This window comes from Podarcis cretensis (assembly GCF_951804945.1).
Source record: "Podarcis cretensis genome assembly, chromosome: Z".
NCBI classification, from domain to species: domain Eukaryota; kingdom Metazoa; phylum Chordata; class Lepidosauria; order Squamata; family Lacertidae; genus Podarcis; species Podarcis cretensis.
This window is the reverse complement of record NC_137184.1, coordinates 13,440,856-13,468,733: the sequence shown is the minus strand read 5'-3', so window position 1 is coordinate 13,468,733 and position 27,878 is coordinate 13,440,856. Positions and strand designations below refer to the sequence as shown.

Below are 27,878 nucleotides of genomic sequence, written 5' to 3'. Positions count from 1 at the left end.
ACATTTCTCCAATGAAAATAGGGATGTCCTAAGGAAAAGTGGGACATTCTGGGACGGCTTCTCTCAATCAGGGATGTCCCTGGAAAGTAGGGGCACTTGGTGGGTCTTCTAACTCCCTCTCCCTTTTGGCCTGTAGATTCTGGGATGTGACATCCGCCTTGTCTTTAAAATGCATTCTCACCCCATTCTGGGTTGCACTAGGTCTCAATCCTGCAACACCAACCTGGAAACAAAGGGTGCTGCCTTCTCCTGAGTCAGACCAACGGCCCATCTTGTTCAGTATTACCTGTGCTGACTGGCAGAGGCTCTCCAGGGTTTCAGGCAGAAGTCTCCCCCACCCCTACCTGGAGATGCCACTGGGGACTGAACCTGGGACCTTCTGCATGCAAAGCAGATGTTCTGCCACTGATGCATCCACCATCCTAATGGTTCCTCCTTGGAAGACTTTAAATACTTAATTGAATTAAGGGGGGAAGAAACCCATTGCCAAACTTGACATATCCTTTATTATTTGTTAATTTCTGGCTCTGTGCCTGGCTTGCATGAGGGACAATGGATGCAAGTAACCCAAATAGAATTGCAGTTCACTGCAGCAGAGGGTGGGAAAGTGACAGTTGCAATCTGGGATTCTGGATCATAGGTTTAAATTGCTCAAGGCAGCAAGAAGTAAGGCAGACATGGTTTCACTCAGCACTAACTTACTTCACTCTTCACCAAGCTGGTGCCATCCACATGTTTTGGACTACAACTCCCATCATCCTGGCCAGCACCTTGAAGCCATCCATCAATGGCTAGCCCTGAGACAAGAAGGTCACCTAGTCTCTGTCTGTGTATTTCTATTTAAATTATAACCATATTCACTATATTTGCATGCATACATATGAAGTGGTACATGCAAATTTTATGTGAATCTGTGTCCTCTTTTCTTCGGTGTTATGTTAAGTAGCCACCCTAGTGTCACCCATCTGTAGTCTGCTGAGCAGAAAAAATTAGAATCATGCTAATTACAGCAACAGGAGCAAATAAATGCCCTCAGATCTTGCTGCTTTAAGGAATTTTAAGAGATAGCTGATGTTAGCCCTACTCAGAGTAGACCCATTGAAATTGCTGGATGTGATGAAGCTGCATACATTTAAAACAGGGTCATGCCATTTTAAAAAGTCATGGCTTCCCCTAAAGAATTATGTGGTTTGCTGCAAGTTGTCAGGAGACCCCTATTCCCCTCACAGAGCCACATTTCCCAGGGTGGTTAAACAGTCCATCCCTCTTCGCAGCGAGCTCTGGGAACTGAAGTTCTATGAAGGCAACACAGGTTTCCTAACAACTCTCAGCACCATAACAAACTACATTTCCAGGATTTATAGGGGTAAGCCATGGCGGGCACGGTCCTTCTTTAAAATGCTTAGTGTAGATGAGGACCTTAAGTAAATTGATTTTAGTGGGCCTACCCTGAGTATGACTTAGGGACTGAATCATAGAGCTCCAGATTGCAACCTTATAATTCACTTCACATCAAATTTCCTGGCCTCCACGAAAGAAAATCAATGCACAACCACATTCAACAACAAGGGGTAGGCATTCCAACAGTGTCAAGAGCGTGCCATCTAAACAAACAAACAGCAACAGAATGTAATTGTGTTCTCTCCCTACAACCAAATTAATTTTCCATCCACTTGGGAGTCAAGAAAACATGGCAAAATGTAGCAGCGGGTCTTGGCAGCACAACCGGCAAGAAATCATCCCAAGACATTGTGCTATAATAGATGCAACCAGGTCTTCACCACCCTGGTGGAAGTTGATACTCATTCCCAGCATGTGGAGGTTTGTGTACCGTGTTTCGTTTTCGAAATCCTTCACTTTTTAAAAAGTGTATTCAAGTCTTCATTATGTAAAAATAAGGGGGAAAGGACAGTGTGTTGCTGCTGTTTCACCACATGGAGATCAACATCTGGCAAGTATTAGAAGACATCCACATCACCTCCACCAGCCTAAACTGCAAATAGCCAAACGCGAATCCAGAAAGGACGTCGGTGACATGGTGCCGCCCAACCATGATCCGGGAAAGTCCCACCAAGAAGGCCCAGATCACAATTAAGATCCGGAGCGGTACAGCTAAGACCAGATGGTTGAGGAAGAACTTGGATACCATGGCAGCTCGGCTGGCGTGTCCTGCTGGAAAAGCATAGACGTCCATGGTCAAGTAGTCCAACAGGCCTGGGCTTACGTCATACGGGCCCTTTCGCTTGGCCATCTTCTGTAAGCCAGCCACAATGATGATGTCCAGAAATAAGGCTGGAGCAGAAGAGAGAGAAAACAAGGCAGAGAATTAGAGAGACGAGCTGTCTGAGGCAAAAGGTTAAAATAATTATCTGAAGTGGTAACCATTAGGGTAGAAATTCATTTCATTTCACATTTTAATGCACTAAGAGACACGGAAGACAGAAGGCAATTTTGAAACTGTATGGTACATGTTTATTAAATACATTTGAGAAAACACAGCGTAACCCTTTAACCACTGGCTACCCACAGTTCACTCTGGGAACCTGTTAAGGCAGTTAAGGCGCATAACTGGTACAGTATAATGAAAACAAAAGTGTTATCCAAACCTGCTTAATATTTTACTATAATTCACACTGTATATGCATGAAGTGTTTCTTGGTGGGTGAGGGGGTAGATGGTGATGCTTTGCTACAAGCATTTCCCTAAACTGAAAAATAAAGGCTAACAAAAAATGTTCACATTTTAATGCAAACCTACGTAATTTGCCTCAAATAATATGTAAACCAAAACACAAATATCCTTTCAAATTTGAAGTTCTCCAGATTTTTGCAGTGTGGTTCTTTGACCAAAAAGCAAACAGCACTGTACATAAAAATGCATATATTAGTGAAAATAACATATGAAAATGCATTGCATTAGGGGAAATTGCTTGCAAAATTGCATACAAAAATGTGTCTATTAGGACCAATGACTACTAAAATGCTGGTGAATTTTTGTGACTTAAAAATAGTAATCCACAGATTGCTTCAGAAATGCGGCAAACTGAACATAAAAGTGGGAACATGAGATTCACCCACCATTAGTAACCATCAAATAACAAGCAGCCTCCTCTGATTAGTATTTTGTTCACTTTAAACATTTAAAGCAACGTGTGTGTGTATCTGAAAGGCATACTTACACCATGAAAATGTTTACTTTTTGAGTGTGTAAGTAGGGCTTAGTTTTTACATAGTGCCATGATAGCACTGGGACCCAGGTTCAAAACTCCATTCAGCCATGAAGGTCACTGGGTGCCTTTGGGCCAACCACTATTTTTCAGTTGGATTTACATCACAATGTTGTTGAAAGTATAACAGATGAGGAGATCATGCATGCCATGTTGGCAAAAGCCCACTTTGAAGGAAAAGTGGGATATAAACAGAATTATATAAGAGAGAAAACACATGCACCTGTCAAATATTGTTGGGGAGCGATGACAAGATAATGACAGTCAATCAAAAGGTAGCTTGGCTTTGGAAGATGGTTGCCAAAGGTCTGTTTAGCAGTAATTCCTAAAGTTTGTGCTGAAGTAAGGTAGGCTGAGGAATATAGAAGCTGACTCCAGGTCGCCCAGTGAGTGACATGGCTGAGTGGGGATTTGAACCCTGGCACCCACTGTCTTAGTTTGACATTCTAGCTCTTGGGACCCCCGGTGTAGCACCTGGGGACCCTATTGTGCCCTCAGACATGTCCTTGGTGCCCACAAAAGCCCCATGCCCATCACATTTTTAAAAAACAGAAAGAATTTGACTTGTATGGGTGTGAGTGTACTGTGTAGATGTTTTTCCTGTTTTTTCGGAGGAAGTTGGGGTTCTGAGCATCTTTGCTTCTCTTTCTGTGAAATGGGTATTTTGTGGTGCCTGGGGGAGTTCCCTGAGCTTCCAAACATAGCCCTAGGCCCCAAAAGGCTGGAAACACTTGCTCTGCTCCCTATTCCACACAGGCTCTCTATACTTAAGGCCTTCAAGAGACCTATGCCCACACAAAGAGTCTCACATTCACCACAGACCCACTAGAGTAACCTTGGGCACTCTTCTTTCAGCCTCCAATTAGCCTGTGTCATTGCACATCGTTCAGGGGCATAAACGTTCTGGTGTTTCTAATCAGCTGGAGTGCCTGTTTCACCAAATCGCTGGGAAGGTTCGGCGGCAACAGCAAATTGGGCCTGTCAGGGGCACAAGGCCTTCAGAAATAGATACAATTGGTGCCGTCACTCTGTGAGTAAAGGCTCAAGTTTCCTTATGTGGCCTACATACCAACAACCAAGGCTTCGGCTGCCTGGACTGCCTGCCCCAATCGCTTCAGCTATAGGGCAGGGTCACTGTGAGCCACTGGGATATTCCAGGGCCAGACACTGTCTGCGTTGTTTTTGAATCCCATGGGGTAATAATCTTCCTCCTCCCTGCCCCAGTTGTTGAAGGTGACAGAACGCAACTTGGTGTCAGAACACATATTCTGCACGCAGAAAGTCCCAGGATGAATTCTATGCTATCTCCAGATAGGACAGGCAAAACCTCCTGTCTAAGCCACTGGAGAACTATGCTACTCGTTGGAGAGGATAATGAGCTAGATGGGGCAATGGATTAACTTGCTGGCTGCAAGGCACCTTTCTGCTTTCCTAATAAAAATGGGTGGGGGTATGCAGGAGCTAGATTTGAGTTCTACCCTATGCGATTTGCTGCAGGAGATCAGTACGTGTTCCTGATTCCCAGTAGTTTTAACAATGGCAAGTAAAATTTCTAGCAATTTTGGTGTGCGTGTGTGTGTGTGTGTGTGCGCGCGCAAAATCTCTCAGTCTCAGTGCTTCTCATTTGTAAAATACGATTGTTAATTGGCTGCTTGGTGGTAGAGCAGAAAAGCAGAACCATCTCTGCAGGTGTAGATCATCTTAATGCAGCTGGAGCTGATGGGAATTGTAGACTGAAACATCTAGAGGGGACCAGGCAGGCTGAAGGCTTCCCGGGCACTCTTCTTCTGTCTTTTTAAGAGGTATGGGTTTGATGTGTGCAATGACATGCTAGGTGGGTGGCTGTATCGACGCACAGGCCTTTGAGCACACCTCTACTGATAACATCAGACAGCAGTGCCTAAGTTTAAAAAGGGCTTTTGTGCATTTTTTAAGAATGGACTACAATGATAGATGATAGTGTTGCTATTTTTAAATGGCATGCTCAGATGCACCATCTCTTTCCCACCCACACAGCTGTGTTGTGCCCACTAGTGTGACTGAAACACTAAAAAATGAACACACACAAAAGGAGCTATATGTCAATTTCAAACATGCTTGTTTCGGTTTCTCGCAGCTTCTCATTTTTTTCCAGTTCACTTCTCCATATTACTATGTTAATTTGCAGGAGAGGGGGGAAATAAAGTCCTTATGAAAATTCATCCACATTTTAGTGAATTTACCCTAATAAACACATTTTCGTATGCATTTTAACCACCCACATACATTTTTGAAAATAAATTTTCAGTAATATAACCTTTGTAGACTAGTTTCACTAACATACCCATTTATATGCACACTTTACCCCAGTAAATCCATATTTGTATGTGTTACTTGGCTGGAGGACTGCATTGCAAAACTTGGGGAAGTGCAAATTTCAAACAGTGGCTGCACTTCAGTTTGTGCATTATTTTGGAAAGTGAGGATTAGTTAAGCTTGCCTTTAACTAATTCAGACTTCTTCCGCTTTCCTATACCCCCCACACCCTTAAAATTCAAAAGGTTAACTGTAATTCCCCATGCAGCATACGGTGGAACAATGATTTCATAAAAATAGAAGTCAGCCGTCTGGATGCATGATAGAGGGAGAGATTGAGATTGTGAGAGAGTGCACACTTTCAGGCGGCTGCTATTTTCAGATGGGAGTCAGTCACATTTCGGCAGGTCCAAGTTGTGCAATTAAAGTTGACTTGGCATTCCATCCCCAGATTGGACTTTTTGTGATAAGGAAAGTGAAGGGGAAATGCATTGGAATATGTGGGATAACAACACAACACAGTATAAATTCCCCGCAGACAAATTAGAATGAATGCTCTCTGCCTGACTGGGAGAGAGATAGGAAGCAGGGTTCATTCTTTACCGAAAGCCCAGGTCCATCAGGCACTGTCCTGCTTTAATTAATTTTACGTAAGCTACTCTAGGGGGCCTTTTTGGCTGAAGAGCAGGGTATAAGTGCTCTAAATAAATAAATGCTCAGTAAACAGCCAGTGTCATCTAACCTCCCCACAAACATTGTGGAAACAAATCAAGATGAATACCCAATAAAGAGATCACCTGGAGGTGACCATAGACACACATTTCACAGTAGGGAAAAAAGGGCTATTATTTAAGCAAGACGTCATGCCCGTAGGTATTAGTAGCCTAGTCCATGGCGTTGCTTGGGAATGGTAAGAAACCAAACATTAGTTTTGAAAACCAGTTGGCCACCCACCTTGATTCAAAAAGGTGTTCATTTGTATCCAAATATAAACGAAAACCTGCTCCTTGATTTCAAGGACTGTAATGCAATATTTGGTTAAGATCAGTGCTGTTTTGAAAGTTTCAGTCCACCATCTTGATTCATGATGGCATCCAATCATATCCAAAAATAGACAAAAACCTGCTCCTTGGACTTCCGGGTTAGCGCCTCCGGCAATGGCGGAGCTCCTCCAATCAGGAGGAACTTGCTCCGTGAAAAGTAGGATCTGAACCACCACGGTGAAGGCGGAGACCCACTGAAATCACAGGCGGAAGAAGCCTGTGAACTTGGGATTCGGCTGGCACCCTTTGCGCTTCCCCTACTCGCAGGGAAACCCTGTTTTGGGGATCCGGAGCGACGTGGGGTGAGCGGCGCGGTGCTTTGAATCAACTGCTTCTTTCACGGAGTGAAGCCGCATTGCTGCTGCCGGAGAGCGCTGACTTTTTCCTGTGGACAATTGGACTTTAAACAACAACCCGTGAGTAGTACGGAAAATTGGATCTTTAAATACCTCAATTTGAACGGGAAGGTTCAAAACAGGAAGTCCGCCTTCCCCTTTTGTAAATAGACTGAAGCAAAGAGCTTACAAGTTAAGGTCTTGGAAAGCCTTATGTAAAGGATTAAACTTCCATCGATTGAAATTATTAGACCCCCCTTGGAAGCAGGAGAAGAGGGGGGAAATTTTGGACCGTGTATCCTGCAGGAGAGAGTGATTAGAATTAAATTGCCACTGCTCTGAACCTGGAAACGGACTGACAGTGATTGACGTTTTGGGAGAGTTCATTGACAGCGAAGAGAACGGATGTTGACAGTCGGTTGAATAAGAGAAATATATTGTTTCCATTGTCTGCCTCTGCGTTTAAAAGGGAGGATAAGTAACTGAAAATTGAAACCAACTTTACTTTTTGAACTTTCTTTGAAAGGATTGATACAAATGGAGACTGTTCCCCTCTAGAGGGAGCTTTTGAAACTGTTACAAGAGTGGAGCTGGGAAATCTCCAGCTGCTTGATAAGAAGTGTGGGAACTAGGGATTGACCTTGGACATTCGAGAATGTCGACAGGAGAAGCCTTAGTAACTGCATTTTGCAAGATAAAACTATTTGTTGGAACAGCTTCATAAAAAAATGGATGTTATGATTACTAAAACTGACATTTTGGGACCAAAAGTGAGCACCAATACAGAAATTATTCAGGATTTGGCACAGGAATCTATTTTAACAGGACAAATTGTTGAAAAGGAGAAGGAGAAAGTTGCTGTTGTCGAACCTAAAGCAATACAAGGGGGAGCCTTAGTCTTACAGAGGCAAATTGAAGACTATAAGTTGAGGCCCTTTATGACTGAAACTAGAAAAAGTCAGACTCTGAAGATCGGAGCCTGGCCTGGACTGGAAAAGGAAAGTTGGAAAGATCCCTCTATGCAGGGATTAACTGACTTTTGGGACATGGACTTGGGTCAGGAGGAGATTGGAGCTCAGGGGGCCTTTGGAGTTGGAGGAATTTTGAAATATGCCCTGAAATACTTTATGGATCCTAGCTTTAATTGTGGAAATTTGGCTGACCTGTCGAGAGGGAGTGGAGGTGTCGTTGGATTGGAGTTTCCTCGAGATCTGCTCTTTAGCATCAAAGAATATGAAGAAGACCTGCAGAAGGGACGTGGAAAAGAGTTAAGAGCCTCGGACATAAGATCTCCAGGTTGATGGACTGTATGGAGTGGACGGAAGTGTCTGCCAGAGCCCAAGACCGGGGAGAGGAGATGGTGGAAGAAGATTGGAAGATTTAAAGTCTATATATAGAAATATTGTAAAATTAATGAGTGACAGGAAAATGTTGGAATGAATTTTTATGGCCTTAGTAGAAATGCTATAAGGAGTTAAGCTTAAATAAGTATATTAATTTTAATGGAAATAAGATTAAAAATATGTTAAGACATTTATATGATAGAAAATGGAGAAAGATGGAAAGGAATTGCTGAAACAATTAATGGAAGTGGAATACAAAGAGGGAGGTGAGAGGAGGTCGATGATATAAGGGAATGAAAGTTAGAATATGGAAAAGGTATAATGTATGTTTTTAAATTGTTTTTATTTTGTTTTGTTTAGTTCATTGTGTTAGATAATGTGTTAAGGTTGTGTTTTGTATGGTTTATATATTGTATTGTATTGTTTTATTTTTTCTTGTTCTTGTTCTTTTTTTCTCTCTCTTGTTTCTTTTTCCTTTTTAAAAAGTAATAAATATTTTTTTTTTTAAAAAAACCTGCTCCTTGATCTCAGGATACGTCACAGACAATGTGGTTATGATATCTTAAGAGGTGCCTAGATTGCACAGCATACAGACAACTTTCCACAATATTTAACAGATTTGGGGGCTAAAGTGTGTGAGTGGGTATAAACTGCCTCATAAGCTAAATCATCAAAAAAGATTATGAGGTATGGGGTCAAGGAAGAGATGAGAAGTATAAGATATGTTAGACTCCCCTGTCCAAGATGATTGGGACTAACGAGTAAAATGGCTGGCTGACCCAAGACCCTCCATTCTTTTTGCACACTGTGCCCTTGTGAGCAAAGGCAATTTGTATCTCTGAACCAATTACTTTAGTGTGGCTTCTTCCCAGATTGCTGCGAAACGCAGCAACTTTGCGGCTGTTCTGGAGAGACAAAGCTCATCAGGAGGGTGAGAGGTTGAAAGAGATCTTACACAGGGATGCTGATCTCCTGCTTAGCATTTTATTATATTAGTGCCAGTTTGGGGACATCCTGAGAGAGTAGCCTCCCGTTGACTCTCTTCCAACATCTTTCCTTACATATTCAAGGAATAAATTGTAAAGTAACAGGCATGGAAATAGAATTAGTTGTAACAAGGAGGTTGCAGAGCAGATCTGGTGGGGGATGTGGTTTCGGGAGAGGGTTTGTGGCTGAGGAGATGTAACCTGGGTTGAGTCCCGAGGTGCAGATGGAGCTGCATTTGGACCCAAGGGCTGAATTTCCCCCAGCTCTGCTTTCAGCCCTACACATTAATAGATAGAAGGTTGGTGGCCAGCTTCCCCCCCTGGGCCCTGCTCCTCTGCCTTTGAAAGTTGCCCAGCAAATACAAATTGAGCAACGGAATCTCTTCCCAGACTTCATTCTCTATACAGGAAAAGCTTTGTCTCCTTAATTTTCTGGCATGCCATGCTGCTATTAAAGACAGAGGAGCATAGCCCAATAAAAAAGAAGTTGGCAATCAGCAGCAAGGTCTTTAGAATGCAGAGGAAGACAGAGAGTAGTTGCAGAGTTCCCTAGAGATGCACAATGATTGATGAACAAACCAAGCCTGCTGCATTAGATAACTGCTCTGACGTTGTAGAATAAGCAATTCAGCACAACTCACTAGAAAAGGGACATTTTCGTAACTATGCAGGTGCTGCCATGCTGGATCAGACCAAGCACAGAATTTTCTCCCCAGCAGCACAAGAATGTAGGACAAGCCCTGCTGGATGAGGCCAGATGCCCATCTGGTCCAACATCCTGTTCTCACTGTGGCAAACCAGACGTAGCCATTTCAATGCCTCTAGGAAGTACACAGGCTTGGGACCCTGTGAAAAGGATTTTGAGAAGCGGATGGGATGGCCCACCTGTTAATCACATGGTGTCTTAATGACACTGTGTGACTGACAAGTGGGCCATCCCATCTACCTGTCAAATTTGAAATGCAAGGCCAATGCTGACAAGGACCTGGCCTTCAAAGCCAAAAAAATTCCCCACCCCAGAAGTACAGCGGGAAAGAACTAAGCTGCTCTGATGGTTACTCAAAGCCTCTGGTCCTTCAGGTATACTGTGCCTGAACATGGAAGCTCCATTTAGCTATTCTCCATCAATATATTTGCCTTTTAGCTGGCCTCCATCAATGAACTCCTATGTAGTGTTGATTATGTGCTCTTAGAAGGGACATTGTGTGTCTGCCATGAGCACCAAGGCATGTTTCAAGCCTTAAGAGTGTGAGACCACAATATTTTCAGGAGCACTGTGTAGACCAGGTCCCCCAAGCTCCAGGGGCACCTTTATTTTTGGCGTTTAAACCTGGCATCCAGTTCTCTCTTTCAGCAAAAAAGCAAAAAGCTTTTTTAGACTTGTTCTCCTTGACACCCCTGCCCCGCACCCAAAAACCTAGTTCTTCAGCAGCTTTCAAGAAATATCCTGAATTCTCCTCTCTCCATTCTTCCTTTCTTCTCTCTGCTCATGTTTCTGTCAAGTCGCATTAGGGCCAGGCAGGCTATAGATGCGTACGGGTTCCCCCTCGGGTGAAGTCTCTTCCTTGCAGCTGCAAAACCACTCTCGGTGGGGGGAGGAACCTTTCTGTCTGTCCCCCCATTCCCTGCAGGGGTACCTTGCCAAGGTCACAAACTGGAGGTGGGACTTCAACTATAGTCAAACCCCCCCCCCCACGCAGGAGATGCTTTTAAGTGCTGACGACACCAATAGCTCTGCTGAATCACAGAAGCATTTATCCACACTCCGTTCTGGATTCAGCTGGCGTGCCATCGTTCATACCTGCTAAGTTCTGCCTGGAAGGGTTGCTATTAAGGCAAATCACATTTCACACCAGGGTGGAAATATAAATGGAAAAGGGGGCTGCGGAAGGAAGTGGAGGTGCAGCCGTTCCCTGTAATCTTTCACAGCACGGGCTCTGGGTTGGAGCTTCCTGCACAGGCAGTGTGCCATCTGGTGTGCCCCTCATGCCACTGTACCCCAAGGTGGGCTTAACTGTAGTGGCAGGAAGCAGCATCCCACTCGGTGGTGGGTGAACCACCCAGCATTTTAATGACCCACAATGTGCCAACAAATAATAATCCCTTGAGAGCACCTGTGGGGCATTGGAAGTCCCACAGCAGAGATCATTCACCAAGGGGTTAATTCTGCTGATATTAAAGACAACTAGTGAAGAGGAAGACAGGTGGGGGTATTGATTAGTAACCCTGCAGAGTGGCATGATCTTCATTAAGGTAGCATTGTGCTTTGCCTGGCTGTGTGGTTCCAATGGAGTTTTACCTCTTTATGCTTGTACATTGCCCTGTGATTTCAAAGCCTGAAGTAAGAAGGACAAAACACCCCTGGTTTTCCCCCCTCATCAAATTATATACTGTACGCTGCTCAATTTCCTCAGTAAGGTATTGTCAAGACTTTTCTTTCTGGACTCCTTCAACCATATTTAAATGACTTTGCTATCATGGGGAACCTTTAGTTATCCAGATGTTGCTGAACGACAGCTCCCTCATCCCTAACCACTGGCCATGCTTGCTGGGCTAATGAGTTTTTGTTTAGCAACATCTGGAGGGCCAAAGCACTATGGGGGTGGGAGTGCCGAGTGTCACACCCGAGTCCTACCAAGGCACTTAGGCGCTAGTAGCTGCACAAGGGTACCAGCTGCTGAGGCTGGCTCTGGTAATTCGGTACTGAAAATAACTACTGACCTTTGATGCCCTGATTTTGGCGAACATGACACATACCTCCCATGTGAAGGCATTTCTACGCTGCTTTCTGAGCATTCAAAGTGCTTTGCATACAATGATCTGTCACTTTTATGACAACCCTGCATGGTAAAAAGGTAAAGGGACCCCTATGGTAGATCTGTGTTTTGCAAATGGGGCATAAAGCAGGTAAAGGGACCCCTATGGTAGATCAATTTTGCAAATGGGGCATAAAGCAGATCTGGGGAATCTGTGGCTCTCCAGGTGTTGTTGGATTCCAATTCCCATCAGCACCAGCCAGCACAACCAATGGTTAGAGATTATGAGAACTGTGGTCCAGCAACATGTGGAGGGCTAAAGGTTTTCCAGCCCTGGCCTAAAATTTCCTGAATTCACAGCTGAAGTTAAATCTTAACCAGTCACTTCTTCACCTGCCTCACAGCTCTCACTACCAGACTCTATGAGCCACTGCACTAAATGGTCATTGGTCCAGGATCTAGTTTTTGACACATATTTTCACCATCTATTGCATTACAGATTCCTGGATTGCAAGGGGTTGGCCCAGTTGACTCTTGGGGTCCCTTCCAACTCTACAATTCTACACTGCTATGATGCTACGACCACCTTGATACTTTGGGTTGGAGGACAGGCTGGTGGGTCTATAGTAGTCACTAGGCAACTGGTATGACCTCAGTATTTCAGCCATTTGATACACCAGTTGATGGACCTACAATGGTTGCTAGGCCTCAAAATTCCAGTCACTTGGGGGGACAGGCTAGTAGGCCTATAGTGGTCACTAGGCAACCTCTTGTGATAAAGCAGCAAGGTGGTTAAGGATAATAATTTATTTCAGAAATGTTAAAACCGCCTTTCAGGTTCTTCAGAGGTTCACAACACAAAATCAGAAGTGCAGTCCATGTAAAATCAGTCAGTGAGGAAGCCAAGCATGTTTCCCATGGAAGGAGTTCCACAAAAACAGAACGACCACTGAAACGTCCCTGCCTGATGGATCTTACCAGTGGCCAGTCTTAAAGGCCAGGCAGGCTCAGAGTGGTGCAGGTAGTTCTTCACACAACCTGGTCCCAAGCAGTTTAGGGCAAGACTATGTTTGCAGAGGCACCTACCTATCAGTTATTAAAGTAAAGAACAGAACACACAGATTTCCCTTTCCCACCCCCAAAATTGGTTTGCATATTTCCTAAAAGCCAAAGCAAAACAATAATCAAGTTAGCCTTGACAGGAGAAACAAAATTACAGACAGCGACCGTTTTGCACATGTCCAGCTGACACACGACTGCTGACCGTTGGGTTCCTTTTGGACCCGGAAAAGGGTAGAATGGGGGCGGGTGTTATTTGTGCTCTGCTGATGTATGCGAAGTCTAGGAATGGAAGAAAGGTAAAGGGACCCCTGACAGTTAAGTCCAGTCGGGAATGACTCTGGGATTGAGGCGCTCATCTCGCTTTACAGGCCAAGGGAGCCGGCGTTTGTCCACCCCACAGACAGTTTTTCTGGGTCATGTGGCCAGCATGACTAAGCCGCTTCTGGCGTAACGGAACACTGACACCAGAGCAGCACACAGAAATGCTGTTTACCTTCCCGCCGGAGCGGTACCTATTAATCTACTTGCCCTTTTTTTTTTTGGCATGCTTTTGAACTGCTAGGTTGGCAGGAGCTGGGACTGAGCAATGGAAGCTCACCCCGCTGCGGGGATTCGAACCGCTGACCTTCTGATCGGCAGGCCCAAGGCTCAGTGGTTTAGACCACAGTGCCACCCACGTCCCCCAGGACTGGAAACCCCATGCAAAATGGTTGCTGCCTGTAGTAATAACAACAATAACACCAATCTAGGAAGCTGTCTTATACTAAGTGAGACCACTTGTTCTATCTAGCTCAGTATTGCTACACTGGCTGCTCTCCAAGGTTTCAGGCAGGTGACACTCTCAGTTCTATCCAGAGATGCTAGGACTGAATCTGGGATCTTGTGCATGCAAAGTAGATGCTGTACCAGCTGTACCTTACAAGATCTCTGGCTTCAGCTGATTGAACCAAACCCTCTAGCCAGTGCCTTAGCCTGCTATGGAATGTCTGCAAACACTCCACCTGCTCAAAAGTTATTTTCAACATAGGGACACACAAAATGCCAAGGAGACAGAAAGAGCAGATACGGAAAGGAAACAATAGGATGACAAGTCAGCTCTTAAGCTGTTGAGTGAACAGTGTCCATGTGAAACAGTGGATGTGCAAAACAGTGCAAATGGTTGGATGCGAGTGAGAGAAAGAATTGCAAATAGAAGACACAAGCAAAGTTGTGAATTGTGAGTCTTGAATGATGGCAGTGGTGGTGATTAAACATTATTATGCTACAAGTAGGGATAGTGGAGAGATTTTATTTTGTTTGCATTTTAATGAGAAATGACTTAATTCACACTTTGCCAACCAATGTGTGAAGTGAAACATGGCTGCCCTTTGAAATTTGCACCTCTCTGAATTTAGTGGTGCAGTTCTCCACCCAAGCAGTGTGTACAAAAATGCACACATTAGTGGGAAATGTGCATCAAAATGCATATATCAGCGCAAGTAGCTTTTTAAGAAGTGCATTACACTGAGGAAATTGCTTGCAAAAATGCATATATTTGCCTGCAAACATGTGATTAATTGATAAAACTTGCACAAGAATGGTGATGAATTTTCATGGGGATTTCTTAAAATATATGTTTAAAAATCAGAAAATGCAGCCTAAAGAACTCTATTAACTGTATTTAAGACTGGAAAAAAATGACAAACTGAAATTGACAGATTCATCCCTCCCTAAGTGCAAGTTACAGTGGCAGTAAAATAGGAGCTCCTCCTATTTATACAAAGACAGTCCTAGTCAGACACAGTTTGCTCTTTGTCAGTGCATTTAATACATCAGATGAGACAGGAGAGAGAGAGAGAGAGAGAGAGAGAGAGAGAGAGAGAGAGAGAGAATGTAAGCAGCCTGCATCATCTCCTGGACTTGGGGCGAGGTGTTTACTGCAGCTTCCAAGGAGAACAGAAAAGAGTGAGGTTCATGGTGTGATCTTTGATGGCAATAGATACTCTCATTCACATCCCGAGGCTGTGAGGAGTTGGGACGTCATATTCCAGGAGAAGAAGAGGAAGCATTCCCTCTCTCAGCCCCTGCCTGCCTCTTCTTCAGCCTGCACAACATTTGGAATTTATCCCACATCACTGCACACCTACCGAGATCACAGCAGGTCAAGCGAAGCCCAGAAAGTGTGTGTGTGTGTGTGTGTGTGTGTGTGTGTGTGTGTGTGTGTAGTGTTGCCTGGTATTAAGCACATCTTCCTGCTTGCGTTTATAAATCTAACAATGAAGGGGCCAAGGATGAAACATGAATGCACATCACTGACCATCTCAGAAGCTCCCTTCCATAATTCTGTGTGTAATATCACACAGTATATTCACCAACATCTTACTGCAGAAGAATTTATGTTATCACCATAGAGGAAGAGAGCTGTGTGAAATAATTATTCTGAAATTGATTTCTGATACTTGAGAATTATTGAGTTTTTATGTACAGTGTCCCAACTGCCAACAGAGAGCACACATGCTTAGGCACACATAAAATAAAAGTGTTATGGAAATTGCTGTTGAAATGCAGTCATAAAGATGCGTGGAACAGTTTAATGCTAGATGTGCATCACTCACATTTATTCTAGACCATTCATTACCCTTGCCTCTCATCGGCCTTTTCCTGAAATGTGTTGGTTGTTACTGTTCTGAAATGAGGGTGGCAAATGCTGCAATGGCTGGTAAAGTCATGAAGACACAGGTAGCACAAATCTCTTCTACTTTTCAGTGTATAAAAAGTAACCTAGAAACTACGGGCTGTATACAATCCTCATTCTATTAACAGTAGCCCCATTGAAAATAATGGCAATTACTGACAGATTCATTGATGGGTCTAACTCTGAGCAGAATGTTATCGCCATAACAAGCACCACTCTAGCAGGCAAATTTATTTATTTATCATTCATTCACTGCTTTTATATTCCACCTTTCATACATGGGTCTCCTCCTCCTCATTTGATCCCCACAAAAACCCTGTGAGGTAGGTTAGCATCAGCGGCAGGGACTGGCCCAAGGTAACCCAGTGAGCTTCATGGCAAAGTGGGGATTCAAACCCTGTTCGTTCCCAGGCTCTAGTCTCTAACCACTACACCACACTGGATCATACTGCACTGTGCCTATTTTTTGAACTTATGGGTTTTATCCAACATCTTATCCCATAGTCCTATTGAAATGTATTATCATGATTAACTTAGGCCTATTAATTTCAATGGGCTTACTTTGAGTAGAATTTAGTTAGTTAAAGCCCTGTGGTTTTTTTACCTGAGATTTTGCTGCTGGTGGAATTAATAAACCAAGAAACAATGGCTTGCTGTAACATCTGACCTAGGGAGTGTGGTTAGTTGTTTCTTGCAGTCAGCAAGCCGACAACAAATCACGGGTTAAGGTTAGCTAGTGACTGTGGCTTGGAGCAGCAATAAGCAAGTCTGGCTTGTTATGTTTTAACGCAGCCAATGAAACTTGTGTTGGGCTACCTACTAAACTAATGGTCAGTAGGTTAGCCTCCTTAGATTAGGTTGACTACCACTCCACCAACATAGGGGAGATGAGAAAGAAAGAGAACATGCTCGTATCTTCTGTTAATGGGGCTTCCAACTCAGATTGGGTTGATTGACATTCCCCCCTAGAACAGAGGATATATAAGAGAGAAAGAGAGAGAGTGGGGAGAACACACTATCTCCAGCCATTCTCTAATCCCATCCTTTTTTCAACAGCCTGGCTGCAAAGGCTGAGCCAGAGGTTGGCTCTCAGCCCAGTGACTGCATCAGAAATTTTGCCTGGTGTGTCAAAATCCAAAAGTGGACAAGCTAAAACAATCTGTCTTTTCATTTCCCAAAGCAACAGTGTCCCACCAGATCCCGTCACAGGCCATGTAACCTAGCCCCCCTGAATACAGGCACACCTGAATCCTGGAAATTCAGCATCCAATTTGCCTGCAATGCAATGGACACAAAACAATAAATTTCTCCCTGCAAAGCGAGTTCAAACCAGGTCAGAGTCACTTGTCTGGTGCAAGGAGGTGGCTACACAAAACCTTCTGTATCAGGTTGCATTGCAGGTCATATTGGGCCATATTGCCACGACAACAAGCAAGCGGCAAAGCACCAGAATAACAGCCCCCCCCCCATGTGCATAATAAGGTTGAAAGGCCTGGATTTTGAAACTTATACAGGGTTAGTTTTGATGCAATGTTTCACATTTGTGGAATGATGTCATGACCTAACTCTGAAGCTATAATCACAGAAACAGCTCTAGGGTGTTTTGGAGTCAGCGAATGGATCCATTTTGCTCTGTCAAAGCTTCAGAGTGGGTTGTGCACCCTACTCTCAGCAGCCAGAAACACCATAACCAGACACTGGAGAGACCTGTCAGGAGTAAGCATGGACCAATGGTACCAAATAGTATGGGAAACAGCCTTACTAGAAAAATTAACCAATAAACTGAAACTGACACAGGGACAAATAGAAGAAGACGCTTTCACCCCAGTATGGCTCCCCTTTATCACATACACAACCCAACAAAACAACGACAATAATCCACCAAGAGCATACAAATCCATATGGCTAACCCACCCCACTCACACATGAAAACAAACTTCACCACAGCCAATCACAAACAAACAACCACACCCTAGACCAACCCCAACCTCTCTCACAACCAAAGGAACACAAGCGAATAGCGAAGAGAACCTGCACAAGCAACACAGACACAAAACCCCACACATACATTAAGTAAAATAGAAACATCACCACCCAACCCCAACCCCACTCACTATTCCCCCTCCACCTCTTTCCCTCTATTTTTCCTAACATAACACTAATGTCTCAACAAATGAAACTGATCTGTAGAAAATGCAACTTGGAAAAAAGAGACATTGCACATACTTTTGTAAACCAAGAAATCTTTAATAAAAATACATTTTAAAAAGAAGAAGTTGTGCAATGGTTGTGCATTGGATCCTATGACCCATCCTGGCATCTGATGACAGGCAGTTGGGTGGCTAGGCTAATCGGCGCAGGTTCAAATGCCCGCAATGCAGGGAGGAATCTGCAACATCATGAACTACATCATGCTTGTTATGTTTTTATTATTGAATTCCTTACCTGCCTTTCATAGCAATATAAAAACACAATATTGAAATGAGCTAAAACAATTTACCATCAGAAGAACCAGAGAGGCCCCAAAGATCAGGGTAAACCTATTGCAATGGCAGCCTTTTGGCGTCAAGGGTCAGGCCTAGCATCCCAAGCCATGCTACACCTTTTAGGCTCTGCATAAAGGTAAGGTAAAGGTAAAGGTACCCCTGCCCGTACGGGCCAGTCTTGACAGACTCTGGGGTTGTGCGCCCATCTCACTTAAGAGGCCAGGGGCCAGCGCTGTCCGGAGACACTTCCGGGTCACGTGGCCAGCGTGACATCGCTGCTCTGGCGAGCCAGAGCCGCACACGGAAACGCCGTTTACCTTCCCGCTGGTAAGCGGTCCCTATTTATCTACTTGCACCCGGAGGTGCTTTCGAACTGCTAGGTTGGCAGGCGCTGGGACCGAGCAGCGGGAGCGCACCCCGCCGCAGGGATTCGAACCGCCGACCTTTCGATCGGCAAGTCCTAGGCGCTGAGGCTTTAACCCACAGCGCCACCTGCGTCCCTAGGCTCTGCATACTATACAGTAATTGGAAGCTGGTTAGTTTCGCCAAGGCCTGGTAGTTATTAGCTTATGGAAACACAACAGCAGGTTTTTCTGCTGTTGGCTTTTCCATTGTGCTGCAGAACACACTCCCCACTGAAATACAAGAAGCCCTCTCACTATTGGCATTCAGCTGGCTTTGAAGATGCACCTATTTACAGGGGCATTCTCTGGATATCAGAACTTGAGCCTCCCATTTGACATGCTGTGTTGTTTTAATGGGATAGTTTCATTATGTCTATAATTATGCTTGTTTATTTTAACAGGATTGTTTCATTGTGTATTTCAATTACAAGTACAGTATTTATATTTTAATCTTTGTGTTATAAGCTTTTATACTTTGTAAAGCATTTAGAAGCCCGCTTTGGCACTACGTCACATACTGATTAAATAGTAACAACAACAACAATAATTATGAAAGTGCCATGATAAAAGCTGGTGGGTGTGCTGTTTTTTGAGACAAGCCCACAACAGCAACCAGAATGCACTCACCCCCCTCATTCCTTCCTTTGCCAACTTAACTCTGAGATCCAGCCCAAGAGGATATCTATAATTTCTTTACCTGAAGACAACTTGGAAAGGTCAATTGGACCAAAATGCAGCGGCTAGGTTACTGCCTGGTCTTCCATTTAGATCTCTTAAAACAGCTGCACTGGTTGCCAGATTATTTTCAGGCTCAAGTGAAGGTGCTTAGTTAGTGCTTGAAGCCCTAAACAACTGAGGCCTCAAATATCTGGGAGACCAACCCTACATACCCTCCCTGGAGGTTAAGATCAGCAGAGGGTAGTTATGCCGCCCTAAGAATTTGAGGGCGGTGGCAGCAGCCCAGGTGAGGGCTGCATGGCAAAGGTCATTCTCACAGCAACCCTGTGAGGTTAGAGACAGCCATTGCCCTCCTCTATTTTGGAGGGCTGTTAGATTTGCACCTACACATATAAATTACCATGTGCAGATTTGAAGCAAATTGGCACCCCCCTTTGCCCTCTGTTTTTTAGTGATGCTAATTCTCATTTTTTGACAATGCAAAACAGGCCACCTTATGTGAGGTAGGTTAGGCTGAGAGATAGTGATCAGCCCAGGATTATCCAGTGAGCTTTAAGAATGTAGGAACTGATTCTAAGTCAGATCATTGACCCATCTAGTGCAAGGCTGTCCACACTGGACAGTAGCCAACGTACTCTCTGTGCGTTTTGGAATACAATTCCCTCCCACCCCTGAACATTAGCTATGTTGGCTAGGATTGATGGTAGTTGTAGTCCATAATGCCTGGAATATAACATGTTGGTTACTCCTGGTCTACACTGACTGACAATGGATGTTCCAACTTGGTGATGGCAGGGATTGAACCTGGGACCATTCTGTATGCAAAGCAGATGCCCCAACACTGAGCTATTGTCCTTCATTTAAAAATAAACCAAGAGTCCAGTCCTCAATATTCTGAACATGAGAAGTTAGGGATTGAACATGGGATGCTCTGTCACTGAGCTGCAGCCCTTCCCTCTGGTCCACCACACTAATAGCAATGTAGCAACCCATTTGGGTGCTCGTGGGGGCACGCACGCACGCACTGCCCAAGGGGGTGAGATGATCCGTCCATGGAGGAGGGGTGAGCGAGCCAAGCCCTGGACCATCCCGGGCACTCATGGGGCCTGGCAGCACCTCGTCTTGCTCCATCTTGGCAATGCCCATCCACCAAGCACAGCCCAGCAGGTATCAGGGTGCTGCTGCCACCTCTGCCCAGGCAACTGGGACTGGGGAGGGAAACCTGCAGGCCAGCGCACACCAACCGCATCCCTCCTGGCTGCCCTCCTGGCGCCACACCCTGTGTTGCTTTTTTCTGGCAGTACTGGACCCACTGGAAGGCAGTCACAGCCAAGTGGAGGCAGTGGCTGGCGGGCGTGCAGGCTGCGTGCCACCCGCGTCCCATGTTGAGCTTTGGGCCATCTGGGTAAGCCTACCGCCCAGTGTGGACCACCCTTCCCACACGCCCTTAGCTACACTAATGCACACTAACCACAGCTAGAATAGTTTCAACAGGGCTTCCAAAATTCTGAGACTTGGCAAATGTGCTGTGTTGTCTCGTGGTTTTGCAGGACTCTTGTAAAAGAGACCTCAGTGCAGCAGGTCTATGTGGCTCTTGCCACACCTCTTCCTGGGGTGTGGTCATTCGGCAGATGCCCAGCCATTTCAAGGTTTGATGCTGGGTCTACACATGCAGGGACGCGGGTGGCGCTGTGGTGTAAACCACTGAGCTTCTTGGGCCTGCTGGTCAGAAGGTTGGAGGTTCAAATATGTGTGATGGAGTGAGCTTCCATTGCTTTGTCCCACCCAGTGGTGTAGGAAGGGGTGTGTGGTAGGTGTAAGCCGCCCCAGGTATCATCACTGAGGGGGTGACAAAATGGCAAAAATATGTGTTTTTAAAATAAAATAAAATTAGGGCTCACAACCATTTTTTTTTAAAACTCCTGCACCCACCACCCACCCTTCCTACGCCACTGGTAGCTAGGTGAGGTGGGGGCACTGGGTGCCACACCACAGGGCCTGCAGTGTGCCTGAGCCACACGTCTCTCCTGAGGTGGAGGCGGCAAGCGGACTGCCTGCAAGCTCTGCGCTGCTTTTTCGAGCAGTGCAGGGCTTGCGTCTGCCCACTGCCTCAGCCGTCCTACAGCGAGAGGCTCCATGCAACATGCCCTGCCTTGGCTCGCCCCACCCCCATGGGTGGCTCGCTCCATCCTCAGCTGCAGGATACGCGCACTGCACTGGGCACTCAAGTGGTGAGCTACGCCACTGGTCCTAGCTCCTGCCAACCTAGCCGTTTGAAAGCATGCCAGTGCAAGTAGCTAAACAGGTACTGCTGCGGCAGGAAGGTAAACAGCGTTTCTGTGCACTCTGACACTTGTTACCGCGTCCCGTTGTGAAGAAGCAGTTTAGTCATGCTGACCACATGACCCAGAAAGCTGTCTGTGGACAAATGCCGGCTCCCTTGGCCTGAAAGCAAGATGAACGCCACACCCCATAGTCTGGACTTAACCACCCAGGGGTCCTTTTACCTTACACATGTGCAATGATGGTGGTGGGGAGCTTCTCAAAATGGAGAGGTGGCCACCAAGAACACCTCCCCTTCCCACCCTCACTGTCGAAATTCAGAAGCTGCCCTCAGTGGGCTTCAGAGATAGTACAGTAAAAGGACCAAAGGGTGGAGGAGGTGGCTTATGGCAAAAAATATCTGGGTCATTCCACATCAAATCAACGCAAAAAAACAAGGGTTTCGCCACCCACCGTCTCGGAGTTTGATGAAACTTTGTGTACACCCTTCCCTTATGGTTGAAAGAAACCCCCTTAATTTTTTTCCTCTGTCTCAAACGGTTTTAATTTTATAGCACTTCAAAGTTTCGTGAAATCTGTGTTTCTGTCCCTCTTGAGATCCTCGGCCTTGTGTGCATTTTATTTTTTTCCTCCATAAGCAATGATCAGATCTCTCTGAAATTTTACACAGAGATCAATAACATGATGAATATTTCAGGAAAAAATACACCAGCATGCAAAAGATTTTATAAATGCTTTAAAAAATGTATATAGCTTTTTTGGTAGAAAAACTAGGTTTAGAAAACCTAAATTTTCAGCGTTAGGGCACGATGCAATCAAAAGTTTCTGATGGTGAAAATTATTGCAAAGACATGCTGTTTCTCAACATAGAATAAAATTTATGGGTCTCTTATGTCTTGTAACAAAATTTTACATTTTTTGGACATCATGGGGGGGAAATGGCTACTGGGTACAACTTTCCTACAATCCATAGGTGTAAAAGAAAAAATTAATGAAACAAAGTTGTTCCTCTTAAAATCTAAAATAATATTGGTTATTACAGGGTTTTCCTCCAAAAAGTGCAGACTTGTTTTTCAGTTTGGGGGTATTTAAAACTATGAAAATTAGCTATATCATGAAATCAATCTAAAAAAAAATCTTTACAATAATTTTTACCATCAGAAACTTTTGATTGCATAAGGGAAGGGTGTACACCAAGTTTCATCAAAATCCGAGATGGTGGGTGGCTTGACTGCATTGAGCTGACGTGGAATGACCCATCTGGAGATATTTCAAGACATCACTGAAGCGTGCTAAGAAAGGTCAAAGATGAAGAAGTAAGAGAGAAGGAGGAAGATTGATTTTTTTTTTATGGTTAGAAATGAGGTGCTGGTACTTTTGTTAAAAGTGCTGTGGGTGCCCATCCAAAATGGCTGCCATGAGTAGCAAAAGAAAAGGTGGTGGTGTATTGGTGAGCACCTTCACACACACCCACAAATAATAATAATAATAATAATAATAATAATAATAATAATAATAATAATAGGTTATAGCCAGCGCTAGTCCTACTCATTTGAAACCCATTGAAAATAATAGGCATGCCTTAGTTCCATTAATTTGAATGGGTCTACTCTGATCAGAACTTAGTTGTATACAACCCAACAACAACACGTTTTCACACACTATTATACTAACATAATAAGAGCCTGGCTGCTAGAACAGGTCAAAGGCCCATTGGAACCAACATCCTATTAGTCAGCATGGATTTCTGAAAAATAAGTCGTGTCAGACTAACCTGATCTCGTTTTTTGACAGAATTACAAGCCTGGTAGATGAAGGGAACGCAGTGGATGTAGCCTACCTTGATTTCAGCAAGGCATTTGACAAGGTGCCCCATGATATTCTTGTAAAGAAGCTGGTAAAATGCGGTCTTGACTATGCTACCACTCAGTGGATTTGTAACTGGCTGACTGACCGAACCCAAAGGGTGCTCATCAATGGTTCCTCTTCATCCTGGAGAAGAGTGACTAGTGGGGTGCCACAGGGTTCTGTCTCGGGCCCGGTCTTATTCAACATCTTTATCAACGACTTGGATGATGGACTCAAGGGCATCCTGATCAAATTTGCAGATGACACCAAACTGGGAGGGGTGGCTAACACCCCAGAGGACAGGATCACACTTCAAAACGACCTTGACAGATTAGAGAACTGGGCCAAAACAAACAAGATGAATTTTAATAGGGAGAAATGTAAAGTATTGCACTTGGGCAAAAAAAAATGAGAGGCACAAATACAAGATGGGTGACACCTGGCTTGAGAGCAGTACATGTGAAAAGGATCTAGGAGTCTTGGTTGACCACAAACTTGACATGAGCCAACAGTGTGACGCGGCAGCTAAAAAAGCCAATGCAATTCTGGGCTGCATCAATAGGAGTATTGCATCTAGATCAAGGGAAGTAATAGTGCCACTGTATTCTGCTCTGGTCAGACCTCACCTGGAGTACTGTGTCCAGTTCTGGGCACCACAGTTCAAGAAGGACACTGACAAACTGGAACGTGTCCAGAGGAGGGCAACCAAAATGGTCAAAGGCTTGGAAACGATGCCTTATGAGGAACGGCTAAGGGAGCTGGGCATGTTTAGCCTGGAGAAGAGGAAGTTAAGGGGTGATATGATAGCCATGTTCAAATATATAAAAGGATGTCACATAGAGGAGGGAGAAAGGTTGTTTTCTGCTGCTCCAGAGAAGCGGACACGGAGCAATGGTTCCAAACTACAAGAAAAAAGATTCCACCTAAACATTAGGAAGAACTTCCTGACAGTAAGAGCTGTTCGACAGTGGAATTTGCTGCCAAGGAGTGTGGTGGAGTCTCCTTCTTTGGAGGTCTTTAAGCAGAGGCTTGACAACCATATGTTAGGAGTGCTCTGATGGTGTTTCCTGCTTGGCAGGGGGTTGGACTCGATGGCCCTTGTGGTCTCTTCCAACTCTATGATTCTATGATTCTATGATCCTCTTCTCACAGTGGCCAACCAGATGCCCAGATGGGAAGCCAGATGCCTAACGGTATGATAATCCCTGAACTCCCTTTAACCTCTGTATGGTTTACCCTATTTAAAGGATAACTGAGATGGGCTTGCTAGGCCTTTTGTGGCTCAGACTCTTGAGACTAAAGGGGAGGAGCCTATGGCTCAGAGGTGGAGCCTGGGACTGATGGGAGCTGTAGTCTGAAATGGCTGGGGGATAATCAGCTTAGGGAAAGGCTGGTCTAAGATGTTTCAATTATCTCATGAAACACACGGATGGTGTAATATATGACATCTAAAGCCATGGAAACCAGGAAGGGTGGAGCTAGAGTAAAAACCCACATGTGGTTAACAGTAAGGTTGGTCTTTATCATCTATCACTTCCTTGTTTTAGCTGGAGGCCCTCAGAATTGAGCGTAGGACCTTTGACATGCATATCAGGTACACTTACCATGGAGTTTTAGCACCCCGGGCAGCCACTGAAGAATGGAAACTTGTCGGGTACAACAAAATGTTGCAGAGGAGAGGGTTCCAATTCAAGGTACCAGCCAGCCATACTCATTTCTGTGGCTCTCCATTCCATTCTAACTCTCAATCTTTTTCATAGTTGGTCAGCATTCTGTGGCTACTGAGTATACTCAGTCCTTATTCAGTTATTTTGAGAGGGGTATTTTTTTCCTCCCCTTAGTGTCCCGCCATAAATATTCTGCAGCCTTGGGGTTCCCTCTATGTAATCCATGACAGAGGCACGTCTGCAGCCTGCAGCGTTCATAACCTGCAGCGCTGCATCTGCGCATGCACATGACGTGATTTGGCACTTCTGCGCATGCACGAAGCACGATTTAGTGCTCCTGCGCATGTGCAAGCAGCGAAACCTGGAAGCAACCCTTTCCGGTACTTTCGGGTTTCCCGTGGTCCGCAACCTGAAAACGCGTAACCCGAAGCGTTCGTAACCCGAGGTACTACTGTATTGTCCTGACTGGCAGCATCTTTTGAGGTTTTCAGATCATCGTATCAACCTGGAGATGTCAGGATTGAACCTGGACTTCATGCGATGCAAATCCTCTGGAGCTAGACCCCTTCCCCAAAGTTAGGAACATATGCAAATTATGTGCTTATACTAGCATTGAGTATAATCATTCATACCCATATTGCAGAATTGAGATCTGAGAATGAAGAGGAAGAACATAGTGGCCGGAGGACGAGTCTGAGAAGAACTTGGCAAGATTATGAGTGGCGACTTGGCATAACCTATTGGGTTGTGGGTTCAGCCTGACAGAATCTGTCTTTCTAGGCTTTTCAGACAGTGTGGTGTAGTGGTTAGAGTGCCAGACTTGGAGACCAGGGTTCAAATCTCCATGTAGCCATGAAGTTCACCTTGGGCCAGTCACTGCCTCTCAGCCTAGTCCACCTCACAGGGTTGTTGTGCAGATTAAATGATGGGAGGGGGACAATGTACACCACCTTGGGCTCTGAGGAAAATGGTGAGATATATAAGGTAAAGGTAAAGATACCCCTGACCATTAGGTCCAGTCGTGGCCGACTCTGGGGTTGCGGCGCTCATCTCGCTTTATTGGCTGAGGGAGCCGGCCTACAGCTTCCGGGTCATATGGCCAGATGACTAAGCTGCTTCTGGCAAACCAAAGCAGCACACGGAAACGCCGTTTACCTTCCCGCCAGAGCGGTACCTATTTATCTACTTGCACTTTGAGATGCTTTCAAACTGCTAGGTTGGCAGGAGCAGGGACCGAGAAACAGGAGCTCACCCCGTCGCGGGGATTCGAACCGCCGACCTTCTGATCGACAAGTCCTAGGCTCTGTGGTTTAACTCACAGTGCCACCCGCGTCCTGGTGAGATATATATGCAATGCCAAACAACAACAACACAAAAAACAAACAAATAAGAATATATGTCAGAACGTCATTTTACTTTTGTTCTGCTGTCACCATGAAAGGGCAAAGACCAACGCTGATATTCTTTTAAGAGAAATGGAAGGAGGCTAAACCAGACACTTGTTGCTCTGCACATGGGCCTCCAAAGGTGCAGACTTACAAATAACCACTACACCACACCTTAAGACAATATGTTGGTCTTCATCCAAAGCCATCTTCCCTATTCCATGACTTCAAGAGATGCTCAAGAAAGCAAAAGCTAAGAACGGTAAAGAACGGTAGGTGAGGGTAGGAAGAAAGCCACCTAAGCCACATGGCGAGGCGATGGGCAGCGCAGGCTAGTCCATCAGGGCAAATGGGGCACTGCCCCACCAACCTCAGCCTGCCCTCAGCAAGCCCCCTCCTGCCCGTCTTCTTACACACAACCAGTCCAAGGGTGGTGGCAGCGCTGACTGTCACCTTGTCCCTCTGTAGTCTCAGGGCTGCCTTTGTTGAACTCAGCAGTGGGGTGGAGGATGGGGACCAAACCAGAATTAGTTGGCTCTGCCTGTCATGGGCTGTGACTCTACCTACTGTTTGGGCTCCCTGCCTTCCGCCCCACCATTTCCACTGGGCACTGGGCACCGGGTACCACTGGAGATAGGCCTCGAAAGGAAAGGAAGAAGGGGGAAGGTGCAAAGGGACTCACCCAAAAGTAGGTTCATGAGGACCTCCTGGCCTGCTAGGGTGCTGCTCTTCACCAGACAGATCAGCGTGCCGCCGATCCAAGGGATCCCATGCCCGGTGATCCCGATGAGGTTGATCATGGAGCGGGCATTGCCCCAGGACGAGGCATTTCTGGCGCACACCCCAAGCCTCTTTGAGAGAGAGATGTCGATGGCCAGGAGGGAATTGTAGGCGATGCCTTTGAAGGAAGGGTTCAGCTGCATGCAGTCTTCCTCAGGCAGCTGCTGAGATTGCCTCCGCTCCTTGGCACCTTCGTTTGGGGCAGGAGTGGGGCCGGGCTGGCTGTTCTGCCTTCGGCCAGCGCTCCTGGGTTCCTGGGCACCTTTCAAGGGCTGGTTCAGAGACATGAACTCAGCCCTGTTCAAGACATTGTTCCTGTCTCTCGCCCTGGCCCGACTTTGAGATGCCGGCATGGTGCAGGTCTCTCTAAAAAAGAAATTTAAAGAGGAGGGGGAAAAGAAAAAGGGAGAGAATCCTCAGACTTCTTCTTTCTTTTTTTCACCCCTCCCCAAGACCTGAGCAGCCCCTACCCCACTCCCTCAAAAGTCATGAGCCTGGTAAGACGGGCAGCTGTTAAATATAGAGATAGGAATGCTCAATGCACATGGCTGTTTACTTTGCAGGCCCACCAAGCTTGGAGGAGGAGGGGCAGAGAAGAAAGAGATAAATGACAGTAACAGCAGCCAG

General features: G+C 45.3%; 1 protein-coding gene across 1 annotated transcript; it reads right to left on the bottom strand.

Moving 5' to 3' along the window:
• Positions 1–483: 483 nt before the first annotated feature.
• On the bottom strand, positions 484–27,786 carry PLPP7 (phospholipid phosphatase 7 (inactive)). The gene is made up of 2 exons (XM_079962582.1): positions 27,154–27,786; positions 484–2,292 (listed from the first exon to the last, which is right to left on the bottom strand). Exons 1-2 carry the CDS (start codon positions 27,602–27,604, stop codon positions 1,928–1,930), a joined length of 816 nt encoding a protein of 271 aa, XP_079818708.1. The 5' UTR covers positions 27,605–27,786; the 3' UTR covers positions 484–1,927.
• Between the last annotated feature and the right edge of the window lie 92 nt (positions 27,787–27,878).

Bases quoted from the DNA above. Each gene is read 5' to 3' on its own strand.
- PLPP7 (XM_079962582.1), bottom strand. From the start codon at position 27,604: ATGCCGGCATCTCAAAGTCGGGCCAGGGCGAGAGACAGGAACAATGTC. The intron at 2,293-27,153 runs GTGAGTCCCTTT...CTTCTGCTCCAG, and splicing joins CCTCATGAACCTACTTTTGG to CCTTATTTCTGGACATCATC.